At 50.2% G+C, this 13,663-nt stretch overlaps 1 protein-coding gene and 1 long non-coding RNA gene across 2 annotated transcripts in view; one reads left to right on the plus strand and one right to left on the minus strand.

The window, feature by feature from the left end:
• Positions 1-29: 29 nt before the first annotated feature.
• SLC22A31 (solute carrier family 22 member 31) lies at positions 30-4,705 on the minus strand. Its single transcript, XM_030849445.2, is given in 12 exon segments — positions 30-262; positions 265-345; positions 718-819; positions 1,180-1,393; positions 1,503-1,608; positions 1,710-1,855; positions 2,039-2,082; positions 2,462-2,592; positions 2,594-2,623; positions 2,713-2,794; positions 4,104-4,466; positions 4,585-4,705. Coding segments are annotated over 12 exon segments (1,653 nt in total).
• Positions 4,706-4,775: 70 nt separating this feature from the next.
• Positions 4,776-13,663, plus strand: part of LOC115848651 (uncharacterized) — a 48,395-nt gene continuing 39,507 nt past the window's right edge. Inside the window, exon 1 of the long non-coding RNA XR_004037785.2 lies at positions 4,776-5,234. This is a non-coding gene — a long non-coding RNA (uncharacterized lncRNA). The remainder of the gene's footprint in view (positions 5,235-13,663) is intronic.

The raw sequence follows: 13,663 nt of genomic DNA on the forward strand, positions 1-13,663 counted from the left end.
CTGGCGGGTGGCGTGTCTGTGCAGCCTGGTCACCCCTCCCGGACCAGCTGTGTCCCGGCCCTGGGGAGGGAGGCTGGCAGCAGGGGCAGGTGGTCCTGGCGGGGGTGGCCCCAGAGGAGCGGGGAGCGGCGCGGGCGGTCGGCGTCCTGCAGCGACGGGGGCAGTGCGCGGCCACGGCTCTCGGGCAGCAGCAGGACGCGCAGCAGGGCGAGGACGGCCAAGGACGGGAAGGCCACGTGTTGCAGAAAGAAGGCACGCTGCTGCGCGTGTCGCTGAGCGGGGCGGCCGCCTGGCCCAGGAACCCAGCTCCCAGCACCAGGCCCAGCCCGGCGCCCCGGCAAGAGGGGGCGGTGGGACACGGCCCAGCGGGGCACCCAGCGCTCCTGGGGTGGATGGCCCTTAGCAGGCCCCAGGAAGACACCTGCAGAGTCGGGGGGGGGGAGCTGCCCTGGATCGAGCGCTGTCCTTTCCATTAGGAAACTGAAAGTCCATTTTTGCCCTGGAATCCGACCCTGCCTGGGGGCTATCACTTCCGACCACCCACCGCTCCACTCATGAGCTGATGTGCAGACCCTTCTGCGGCCATTGTCCCCCTCGCCACCCAGGAAGAGACACCTGAACTCTGGTCCCGATGGCATGGACCTGGGGTGTGGGGAGCGCGGGGCGCACAGGCAGGGCCCTGCCCTCCAACCCTGCACTCTTCTCACCTGCTCACCATGGGGAAGACCTTGGCTGAAAAGAGGCTGCTGAGGGCGGACACTGCCTGGGAGGCCAGGAGCCCCAGGACAGAGACGGGCAGCAGCGTCCAGCCAGGCAGGTCTGGGGAGGAGGAGAGGCCCCACGCTGCCCACACTCCCTCCCTCCCCTCACCCGTGTCTCAGGGATCCGGGCCTCCCCAGCCCTCTACCTCTGCTCCTGCACTTGGGGTCAGGGGTTGCAGGCTGCCCCCGGCCACACCAAGCCCTTATATTAAGCCCCTTCACATAGAATCTTTTTGGCCCTCACCTCTTTGGGCCTCAGTTTCCCCGGGTGCACAGTGGGGAGGTGGGTGGGGAGAAAACAGCAACCTCATGCGAATGCCTCATGCCCTGTGCCTGCCTCTCCGGGATCCCCACCACCACTGGGCAAACCCCCAGCCACACATGACAACCCTGCCAGCCTGCAGGGCCCCACACTCACACTGGGCCCCTGCAAGGAGCAGCAGGGGTGCCAGGCCCAGGACCAAGGTGCCCAGCAGCAGGACTGGGCGGCGCCCCCAGAGATCTGCTGTCAGGAGCTGGAAGACCACGGCCGCTGCCTCCAGGCTGGCCTCCAGGAAGTAGGGCCAACAGAAGGCGGGGTCACGCGTGGCCAGGTTGCGCAGGAAGCTGGCTCTGATACCCCGCCGATCAGCCTGGGAGGCATGGCAAAGCTGCAGGCCCAGCCAGAGCCGCGGACTCTCACCCCGTGGGGAAGGCCAAGATCCCTCCCTCCCCTTCCCACCCACACCCTCCCCTCCTCACGAACTGAAGCCCAGGATGAGTCCGTTTCTCCAGGCGACGCGGGTATGCCAGAGTTCCAGGACCGAGTGGTGTCGGGGCTGGGGCTCCCTGCACACAGCACGTCCGGCTCTGCGGCCCCGGGGACATAATGGGGCATGAAGGAGGGGATGACACCTCTCCTCCCTCCTCCAGCACCCAGGCCTCCCTTCTCCCTGGCTGGTCCATTACCCGTAGCCAGGGAGCTCTCCTCCTCTGAGCTGTCTTTGGTGTCCACACCACTGGCTTCCGCAAAGCGCCGCAAGATCTTCCTGGCTCGGGCCGGCTGCCCTGTGGCCAGCAGCCAGCAGGGAGACTCGGGGAACAGGGCTGGAGACCTGCGGGTTTGGGGTGAGGATGCCAGGGGACCTCCCGGTAGAGAAGGACCCAGTGGCGAAGCACAGTGCATGGCTCTGTGTCCCTGGGTCCCTGGCCCGTGCCCATCTTCCTGCTGCTGCATGGAGGTCAGAGGGAAGCAACGCACGTGGCCTCCACAGTGGATGTGAACCCCTCTCACTCACCCCCAAAACAGCAGCAGGAGTCCCGTGGCCAGGGAGCTCAGCCCCTGCAGCAGGCGCCAGTCTTCCAGGAGCAGGGCCAGGCCAGGCAGCGGCAGCATGCCCGCCACAGAGAAGAGGCCGCCCCCGTGGAGAATGCCAGGCAGCGCGGGGCGTCACCCAGCTCCAGGCCTGGGCAGACACAGACGGCCTGGGGCCCAGGCCTCTCGGGAGGGCTGCCCTGTCCAGGGCTGTGGTGATCAGTCGCTGGCCTGCCCAGGACCTGGACATCTGAGGCACCCGGGCCTGCCCACAAAGAGCAGAGCCCACAGAGCAAACAGCTCCCCGCCCACCTTCTGGAGAAGGGCCCTCGACTGGAGTGCCAGAAAGGCGCCCTCCAGCGGGCCAGAGGCCTAGCCTGAGTGGGCGGCCCCCAGAGCCCCCCACGGTACTCATGAGCCACATAGAAGGCTAGGGAGGCTCCTGCTGAGGCCCCCCCACGAAGCAGCTGCAAAACCAGTAGGGCGGCAAAGCCAGTGGCCAGGGCCTTGCTGGCCCCCAGGCCCGTGGCCAGCACCGGAGCCCACAAACACAGCCCGGCGGCCAAACCTAGTGGGCAGCAGGGGACACACGTGGATTTGGGTCAGGAGGGCTCAGGGGAGGGCTGCCAGGGCAGAAGGGCAGGGGCAGCGCCTCACCGGTCACAGCCTGGGCCCAGGAGGACACAGCCCAGCAACCAGCCCAGGAGGTAGTCCACCTGCTCCAGGGGCACCTTGCAGCGGAACCACGAGGTTCCACTGTAGGGGATACCAGTCACCTGTCAGCTAGCCAGGACCCCTACCCCCGCTGGAGTTCCCAGAATATCACGCTGGAAGGGACCCTAGGTATCCTGTTCCGATTCCTCCCTGGAGACAAGGGGAAACAGGTAGAGAGACCAGGGACTTACTTGCTCAGGACTCAGGATCACACGGCATGGCCTCCTGACCCTGGTGGTCTTCACATGGAACTGGACAATTCCTGGTCTGAGCCCCCAGGTGGTAGAGGCCTGGGGTCCCCAGGACACCCGCATGGAGCCCCAAGTCTGGTTTCTCCTTTGCTCTGCACGGGGTTGCACCTGCCTTTCTCCGGCCATCACTCTGCTGCCAGGCTGGCCCCAGGGCCTCTCCTGCCCTTCCCCTGGCCTGTGCACCTCGAGAGCCACTCCTGGAACAGGCTGCAGGGCCACGCCACCGGCTTTTCCCGGCCAAGGGCCCTTTTCCCGGGCTACTCTGTGTCTTCTCCTCAAGCTTGACACACCCTTTTGGGTCACACTACGTCAGAGTGTTTATTTTAAAATCCGACTGCTTGTGAAAGCTGGTGGGCGAGGATCCATCACTACACCAAACAGGTGGCCAGAAGGAGGAAGCCCAGCCGGTTCAGGGCCCCAGGTGGGCCCGGCAGGGATGTGGCAACCCTGTCCAAGCTTCCACCCGGGGCCCTTCCTCCCAGGGGCAGGGGGTGGGGCTGCGGGCAGAGGCTGCCAAGAGGAAGGCAGGGTGGGCTGGCCTAGCCAGAGGAGGGGGAGGGAGGCCCCGTTACCCGCTCCCCGTCCTTGGCGTCCCTGCCCCTAGGCCAGCCTGCACACACCTTACAGGTGGGAGGTCTGCTCTTCAAAAACGGAAGTGACCCAATCACTCTCTTGATTCAAAGTCTTGGGAGCCCAGCCTGAACACCTGCATAGCCCAAAGCCACAGGTTGCTAGAATGTTCACGGCACCGAAGGGAACTCCAGGCCCTGCTGACCGCTGGGCACCTACCTGCTCAAACCTTCAGCTTACCGCCCCCCTCCCGGACTGCCTGCCCACCTTGGCAGCACCCAGCCTCGGACTCTGCCTTTAGGCCCGGCACCCTGCCTATGGACACCTGCTGCACCGTCAGACAGGAGGGGGCTGAGCCCCGCGCAGTCGAAAGCCCCAGTACCACAGCCCCGGTCGATCAAGGGCCGAAGACCGAGGCGGGACTGGAGGAGGGGGAACAGAGGAAGGGCGCTGAGGGCAGGGGGACGGAAGGAGGGGGAGACAGAGCAGGGAAGCAGAGGACGGGGCGGGGGACGGAGGGGCAGGTGCAGAAGACCTGGGTGACCGGGCTGCGCAGCAGGCCGGCGGCGGGCAGCGCGTAGCGCCAGCCGCGCGTGCAGGACCGCGTGCCGTTGGGGCGGACGCGGGGCGCGGGCTCGGGGTAGCTCAGCGGCAGGCAGGGGCCGGGGGCGAGCGCGGGGTCCGGACCGCAGTGGTTTGCGGGCAGCGCGGTGAGCAGCAGCTCCGAGCCCAGCGCCAACCCCAGCGCCACGCACGGCAGCCACGAGGCGGCGGCCAGCAGGCACCGGGACCGGCCGAAGCCGCCCGCCGCGCGCAGCACCCGCGCCTCCAGCTCCGTCCCAGGGCTCTGCACTCCGGCTGCCGGCGGGGCGGGGCCTGAGAGAGACGGTACCTGAGGGGCGGGGCCTGAGAGGGCGCGGCCCCATAGGGGCGGTGTCTGCGCTCTGGAGGCCGGCGGATCGGGGCCTGGGCGGGGCCCGGAGAGAGGCGGGGCCGGAGAGCGGCGGTATCGGCTGGGTGGAGCCCTGGAAGGCAAAGCAGGCCGCCGGGCGGGGCCTGGGCCGAGGGGCGGGACGGATGGGGTGTGGCCTGGAGCGGGCTGGGGGCGGGGCCATCGAGGGCCGGGCAGGTGAGGGGCCTGGCCGTGGACGCGGGGGCGTGGTCAGCGAGACGTACTAGCACGGAGCGTGGCGTGGGGCCGCGGCCTTCGGGGCGCTTTGGAGCGCGCGAGGTCCGAGCGGCGTCGGAGCAGGAAGGAGGTCCGGCCAGGCCTGCGTAGCGCGGGCCACCACTGCTCCCCGGCGGCCGGCCGCGGCGCTGCAGCCAGGGAGGGAGCGCCTCCGGCCGTCCAGCTCGGACCGTCCAGCTCGAACCCTAACCCGTCCAGCTCCCTTCGTCCTCCGGGGACCGTCCTGCGTGGCCACCGGTCTGCAGCCCCGGCGGAGCGTGGTGGCCGGAAAGGAGAGGCCCCACTCGGTGCTGCGCGTCCTCAGAAGTTTGAGGGTTATCGTAGGGTTATTCGGCAAAACGAGCTTCCAAGTTACTTTATCCCGCGCTGGTCCTCCTGTGAGCTTGGCTCGGAATACGCTGCACTTCGGCTTAGCCGACACCGTCACCCTGGAGGGTCTCCATCCCAGGAACAAGGTAAGTCGCGTTTGTTTTTCACTTTTCGTTTTCGCAGGGAGGAAAGTTAAAACAGGTCCTATAGATTATGCTTAATTGTTTTTAATTGAAGAAGAATTCACATAACATGAAACTAACCATTTAAGGTACCACCACCACCTTTATCAAGTTCCAGTATATTATCACCACCACGGAGGAAAACCTGGTACCCATTAAGTAATGATTAAGTGATCACTCCCTAGCCCTCCTTCTTCAGCCACCTGGCAACCGCCCGCCATACAACACGTGGCCTTTGAGATCTGGCTTCTTTCACTTAGAATAATGTTTTCAAGGTTCACGCACATTGTAGCAGGTGTCAGGACTTCATTCTCTTTTACGGCTGAATAATGTTCCATTATATGTCACATTTTGCTTATCCATTCATCTGTTGAGGGACGTTTAGGTTGCCTCCACTTCTTGCCTATTGTGACTTCTGTACAAGTGTTTGACTCCCTGTTTTCAGTTCTTTTGGGTGTATACCTAGGAGTGGAATTGCTGGGTCATGTGGTGAGTCTGTGTTTAATTTTTTGAGGACTCACCAAGCCGTTTTCCACAGTGGTTGCCTATTTTGCAGTCCCACTAGCAATATATGAGGGTTCCAGTTTCTCCACCTCCTCGCCAACACCCGTTTTCTCTTAAAAAAACAAAAGCCAAAAAAAAAACAGAACTAGCCCCATCCTGGTTGGTGTGAAATATCTCACTGAGGTGTTTGTTTGTTTTTTGCCAGGTGGGAAGGCTTGTGGGATTACAGTTCCCCTAACGGATCGAACCCGGGCCCTAGCAGTTGAAAGTTTACTTAGGTTTTGATTTGCGTTTTCCTAGTGGCTAGTGATGTTGAGCATCTTTCCATGTGCTTGTTGGATGTGCGTTTGTCTTTGGAGAAGTCACTGTTCAAATCCCTTGCCCATTTTTTACTTGGGTTGCATGCCTTTTTGTTGTTCAGTTGTAAGAATTCTTTACGTATGCTGGATACTAGACAGCATTAGATACATGATGTGCAAATATTTTCTCCCGTTCTGTAGGTTGTCTTTTCACTTTCTTGATTGTGTCCTTTGATGCACAAAAGTTTTTAACGCTGATGAGTTTCAGTTAATTTTTTCTTTATGCTCATGCTTGCAGTGTCATATGTAAGAAGCCACTACCAAATTCAAGATCATGAAGATTTACACCTGTGTTTCCTTCTAATCGTTTTATAGTTTCAGCTCTTAGATTTAAGGCTTTGATCCAATTTGAGTTAATTTTTTTTTTTTTTTTTTTTGCGGTACGCGGGCCTCTCAGTGTTGTGGCCTCTCCCGTTGCAGAGCACAGGCTCCGGACGCGCAGGCTCAGCGGCCATGGCTCACGGGCCCAGCCGCTCCGCGGCACGCGGGATCCTCCCGGACCAGGGCACAAACCTGCGTCCCCCACATCGGCAGATGGACTCTAAACCGCTGCGCCACCAGGGAAGCCCCTTGAGTTAATTTTTATATGGTATGTGATAAGGGTTCAACTTCATTGTTTTGCATGTGGATATCCAGATCTCCCAGCACCATTTGTTGAAAGGCCTGTCCTTTCCGCATTGAATTGTGTTGGCACCCTTGATGAAGCCAGTTGTATGGTTAATATCTGGACTCTCAATTTTATTCCAAGGATCCCTGTGTCTGACCTCATGCCAGAAGCATAATGTCTTGAGAACTGGAGCTGTGTAGTGTGTTTTGGAATTGAGAGGTGTGGGTCCTCCAACTCTGTTCTTTTTAAGATTGTTTCGGCTGTTTATTTTTCACTAGCAACTCCATATGAATTTTAGGATCACTTTTTCTATTTCTGCAAAAAAAGAATGTTGGGATTTTAGTAGGGATTGTGTTGAATCTATAGAATGCTTGGGGAATATTGCCATCTTAACAATATTGTTTCACAAGATGTCTTTCCATTTATTTAAGTCACCTTTAACGTCTCTCAGGAGGGCTTTGTGGTTTGGGGTATACAGATCTTGGACTTGATGGAATTTATTCCCAAGTATTTTATTATTTTTGATGCTATTGTAAGTGAGGTTACCTTATAAATTTCCTTCTCAGATTGTTCATTGCTAGTGTATAGACGTACAAGTCGTTAAAAACTACTGATCTGGTGTCCGACAATTTTGCTGGATTTCTTTATTAGGACTTTCTACACATGACATCAAGTCATTTGCAAATAGAGATAGTTTTACTTCTTCCTGTCTAATTTGAATGCCTTTTCTTTCTTTCTCTGACTAGAACTTTTACTATAATATTGAATAGAAGTGGTGAAAATGGACATCCTTGTCTTGTTCCAGATTTTAGAGGAAGAATTTTCAGTCTTTCATCACTGATTATTATATTAGCTTTGGGTATTTGGGATATTAGCTTGGGGCCTGCTGAGGTATTCTCCTTCTATTCCTTTTTTTTTTAAAGATTTATTATTTATTTATTATTATTAATTTTTGGTTGCGTCTGTTCTTAGTTGCGGCACGTGGGATATTCGTTGAGGCATGCGGGATCTTTCATTGTGGTGCGTGGGCTCTTCATTGCGGTGCGCAGGCTTCTCTCTAGTTGTGGCGCCTGGGCACCAGGGTGCGTGGGCTCTACAGTTTGTGGCACGCAGGCTCTCTAGTTGAGGCGCTCGAGCTCAGTAGTTGTGGCGCGCGGGCTTAGCTGACCCGCAGCATGTGGGATATTAGTTCCGTGACTAAGGATCGAACCTGCGTCCCCTGCATTGGAAGCCGGATTCTTTACCACTGGACCACCAGGGAAGTCCCTACTCCTGGTTTTAACATGTTTTATCATGAAATGATGCTGAATTTTATCGAATGCTTTTTCTGCATTAATTGAGATGATCATGTGGTATTTTTTCCCTTCCTTCTATTCATGTGGTGTATTACATTGACTGATTTTTGTGTGTGGAACCACCCTTCTCATTCCTCAGATAAATCCGGCATGATCATGGTGTATAATCATTTTAATGTGCTGCTGGATTCAGCATGCTAGTATTTCCTTTCTTTTTTAAAAAATATTTTATTGATTTATAGCTGATTTACAATGTTGTGTTAGTTTTGGGTGTACAGCAGAGTGATTCAGTTATACATATACACATATACACTCTTTTTCAAATTCTTTGCTCATAGAGATTATCACAGAATATTGAATAGTGGTCCCTGTGCTATACAGTAGGTTCTTGTTGGTTATTTAATATACAGTAGTGTGTGTATGTTAATCCTAAGCTCCTGATTTATCCCCCCACCCCGTGTCCCCTTTGGTAACCATAAATTTGTTTCCGATATCTGTAAGTCCATTTCTGTTTTGTAAATAAGTTCATTTGTATCATTTTTAAAAATTAGATTCCGCATATGAGTGATATTTGCTAGTATTTTCTTGAGGACATTTGCATCTATTCATAAGATACTGGTCTGTAGTTTTTTTCTTTGGTGTCTTTGTCTGACTTTGGAATCAGGATTATGCTATCCTCATAACTTAGGACACATCCAATAGGGCACACGTCCAATAACTTCGGAGGTGTTCCTTCCTCTTCTGCTTTTTTGCAAGAGTTTGGAGTGGATTAGTGTTAATTCCTTAATGTTTGGTGGGATTCACCTGTGAAGCCGTCTGTTCCTGGGCTTGCTTTCTTGGGATGTTTTTGATTACTGACTCGGTCTCTTTATTTCTTACAGATCTATTCTTATTTCTTCGTGGGTCAGTTTGGGTAATTTGTGTGTTTCTAGGTATTTGTCCATTTCATATAGGTTTTCTAATATACTGCCGTTGTTTATTGTAGAACCTTTCCTTATTTCTGCCAAACCCATAGTAATGTCCCCTTGTTCACTACTGATTATAGTGATTTGAGTCTTCTCTTTTTTCTTAGCCTCCATAAAGAACTGTCCACTTAATTGATCCTTTCAAAGAACCCGCTTGTTTTGCTGATTCTCTTATTTCATGTATCTCCACTCCAGTCTTTATCCTTTAAGCTAAACCCAAAGCCTCACTTCTACTGCCTTTGGGTTTAGTTTTCTCTTCTTTTTCTTGTTCCTTACGGTGTGAAGTTGGGTTATTGATTTCATTGTTTTTTGTGTAGCAGGCATTTACATCTATAAGATTCCCCTGGAGTACTGTATTCACTGCATCCTATACGTTTTTCATTTTCTATAGTTTCCAAGAATTTCCAAAATTTCCTTCGTGATTTCTTCTTTGACTCATTGCTTATTTAAGAGTGTGTTCTTTAACTTCCACGTGCTTGGAATTTTCCACTTTCCTTTCTGTTACTGATTTCTAACTGCATTCCGATGTGGTCAGAGAAGATCATTTGTGTTATTTCAGTCTTTTCAAATTTACTGGGACTTGTTTCATGGCCTAGTGAGTTATCTGTTCTTGAGAATGTTCCATGTACACATGAGAAGAATGTTTATTCTGCTGTTGTTGGGTGAAATGTTCTGTGTATGTCTGTTAGATCTAACTAGTTTATAGTGTTCAAGTCCTCCATTTCCTTACTGAATTTCTGTCCAGTTGTCCCATCCATTATGAAAGTAGGGAATTGATGTTTCCAACTATTGTTACAGAACTATCTATTTCTCCCTTCAGTTCTGTCAGGTTTTAGATCATACGTTTTGGGGCTCTGTAATTTGGTGTGTATATGTTTATGATTTTTATATCTCCTTGATGGAGATATATATATATATATATATAATCTTAAAAAATCAATATATAATGTTTTTCATTGATTCTTGTAACAAATCAATATATAATGTCTTTCACTGATTCTTGTAACAATTTTTAAATCATCAATATATAATGTCTTTTTAAAAATCAATATATAGGGCTTCCCTGGTGGCGCAGTGGTTGAGAGTCCGCCTGCCGATGCAGGGGACACGGGTTCGTGCCCCGGTCCGGGAAGATCCCACATGCCGCAGAGCGGTTGGGCCCGTGAGCCATGGCCGCTAAGCCTGCGCGTCCGGAGCCTGTGCTCCACAACGGGAGAGGCTGCAACAGTGAGAGGCCCGTGTACCGCAAAAAAAAAAAAAAAAAAAAAAAAATATATATATATATAATGTCTTTCATTGATTCTTGTAACAATTTTTAAGTTACATTCTGTTTTGTCTGATAATAGTATAGCCACCCCAGCCCTCTTTTGGATTTATTTGTTTTATGTATGTCTTCTGTGTGTATGATTCTTTGTTGTTGTTGTTCCTTAGTTCTTCCATTACTGTCTGCTTTTGTATTTAGTTAATTTTTTTAAGTATACCATCTTGATTCCATTTTCTTTTCCCATATGCTTTTTACTTATTTGTTTGTGGTTACCTTGGGGATTACAGTTAACATCTTATGACAACCTAGGTTAAACTTATTTAAATAATACCATTTAAAAATACCATTTTTGTATTATATAAATAATACCAATTAGTTTCAATAATATACAAATACCCTGCTCCTGTATATCTCTGTCCCTCCTTTATTTTTTAAATTATTTTTTAATTAATTAATTTATTTGTTTATTTTTGGCTTGTTGGGTCTTTGTTGCTGTGTGCGGGCTTTCTCTAGTTGCGGCGAGTGGGGGCTACTGTTCTTTGCGGTGCCTGGGCTTCTCATTTTCGTGGCTTCTCTTGTTGCAGAACACGGGCTCTAGGTGCGTGGGCTTCAGTAGTTGTGGCATGCAGGCTTTAGTAGTTGTGGCTCGCGGGCTCTAGAGCACAGGCTTAGTAGTTGTGGTGCACGGGCTTAGTTGCTCCACGGTGTGTGGGATCTTCCTGGGCCAGGGATTGAACCCGTGTACCCTGCATTGGCAGACGGATTCTTAACCACTGCACCACCAGGGAAGCCCCTCTGTCCCTCCTTTAGATTGTTATTTTCACAGATTACATCTTTATATATTGTGTTCAAAGATTTATAATGATTATTGTGTGCATTTGTCTATTAAATAATATTAGAAAAAGTGGAGTCATAAACCAAAGTTCAATAATAGTGGCTTTTATGCTTACCTATGTATTTACCTTTACTATTTGCTATTGACTGAATTGTGTCCCCCAAAATTCATGTGTTGAAGCCCCAACCCGCAATGGGATGGTATTTGGAGACGGAGCCTTTGGGGGTGATTAGGTATTGAGGGTAGAGCTCTCAGGATGTGATTAATGCTCTTAATAAGAAGAGACACAAGAGAGATCTCTTTCTCTCGCTCCACCATGTGAGGACACAACAAGAAATTGGCCTTTTGCAAGCCTGGACGAGGACCCTCACCAACCTGCCGGCACTTTGATCTCAGGCTTCCCAGCCTCCAGAACTGAGGAGTAAATGTTGTTTAAGCCCCTCAGCCTGTGATAAAATGTTGCGGCATCCGAGTTGACTAAGACACTGGTGTTCCTTATCTTACTTATGGCTTTGAATCGCAGTCTAGCATCGTTTCATTTCACCGTTAAGGACTCCTTTAACATTTCCGTAGAGCAGGTCTCGTGGCAGTGAACTATTCCAGCTTTTGTTTATCTGGAAGTGTCTTAATTTCTCTTTCATTCTTTTTTTTTGGTTTATCGATATATTTTTTGTTGAAGTATAGTTGACTGACAGTGTTGTGTTAATTTCTGCTGTACGGCAAAGTGATTCAGTTATATATATATATGTGTATATGTATATATATACATATATATGTGTATACATATATACATACACACATTTTTTTAATATTCTTTTGCCCTGTGATTTATCACAGGATATTGAGTATAGTTCTCTGTGCTATACAGTAGGAACATGTTGCTTATCTATTCCATATAGAAAAGCTTACATCTGCTCACCCCAACCTCCCACTCCATCCCTCCCCTAAACCCCTCCCCTTTGGCAAACACCAGTCTGTTCTCTGTGTCCGTGTTTTGTAGATAGGCTCATTTGTGTCATCTTTTAGATTCCATATAGAAGTGATCTCATGTGGTATTCGTCTTTCTCTTTCTGGTCTACCTCACTTAGTGTGATAATCTTTAGTTGCATCCATGTTGCTGCAAATGGCATTATTTTGTTGTTTTTTTACAGCTGAGTAATATTCCATTGTATATATGTACCACATCTTCTGTTCGTCTGCCGGTGGACCTTCTGGTTGTTTCTGTGTCTTGGCTATTGTAACTAGTGCTGCAGTGAACGTTGGGGTGCATGTATATTTTCAAATGATAGTTTTCTCTGGATATATGGCCAGGAGTGGGATTGCTAGATCACATGGTAATTCTATTTTTAGTTTTGTGAGGAACCTTCATACTGTTTTCCACAGTGCCTGAACAAACTTAACATTCCCACCAACAGTGTAGGAGGATTCACTTTCCTCCACACCGTCTCCAGCATTTGTTGTTTGTAGACTTTTTAATGATGGCCATTCTGACTGGTGTGAGGTGGTACCTCGTAGTTTCGATTTGCATTTCTGTAATCATTAGCAATGTTGAGCATCTCTTCACGTGCCTATTGGCCATCTGTATGTCTTCTTTGGAGAAATGTCTATTTAGGTCTTCTGCCCATTTTTCAATTGGGCTGTTTTGTTGTTGTTGTTGGGTTGTATGAGCTCTTTGTATCTTTTGTAAATGAAGCCCTTGGCGGTCACATCATTTGTAAATATTTTCACACATTCTGTAGGTGGTTTTTTTTGTTTTATTTATGGTTTCCTTTGCTGTACAAAAGCTTGTAAGTTTGATTGGGTCTCATTTGTTTATTTTGTTTTTATTTCTATTGCCTCGGGAGACTGACTTAAGAAAACATTGGTACGATTTATGTCAGAGAATGTTTTGCCTGTGATCTCTTCTAGGAGCTTTGTGGTGTTAGGTCTTATGTTGAAGTCTTTAAGCCATTTTGAGTTCATTTTTGTGCATGGTGTGAGGGTGTGTTCTAACTTCATTGATTTACACGCAGCTCTCCAACTTTCCCAACACCACTTGCCGAAGAGCCTGTCTTTTTCCCATTGTATATTCTTGCCTCTTTTGTCAAAGATTAATTGACTGTAGGTGTGTAGGTTTATTTCTGGACTCTCTATTCTGTTCCCTTGACCCATATATCTGTTTTTGTGCCAATACCATGCTGTTTTGATTACTGTAGCTTTGTAGTATTGTCTGAAGTCTGGGAGGGTTATACCTCCTGCTTTGTTCTTTTCCTTCAGGATTGCTTTGGCAGTTCTGGGACTTTTATAGTTGCATGTGAATTTTAGGATTACCTGTTCTAGTTCTGTGAAACATGCCATGGGTAATTTGATAGGGATCACATTAAATCTGTAGATTGCTTTGGGTTGTGTGGCCATTTTAACAATATTAATTCTTCCAGTCCAAGAGCATGGGATATCTTTCCATTTCTTTGAATCATCTTCAGTTTCTTTTATTAATGTTTCATAGTTCTCAGTATATAAGTTTTTCACCTCCTTGGTCAGGTTTATTCCTAAGTATTTTATTTTTGGGGGTGCTATTTTTAAAA

This window comes from Globicephala melas, chromosome 19 (genome assembly GCF_963455315.2).
Source record: "Globicephala melas chromosome 19, mGloMel1.2, whole genome shotgun sequence".
Taxonomy (NCBI): Eukaryota; Metazoa; Chordata; class Mammalia; order Artiodactyla; family Delphinidae; genus Globicephala; species Globicephala melas.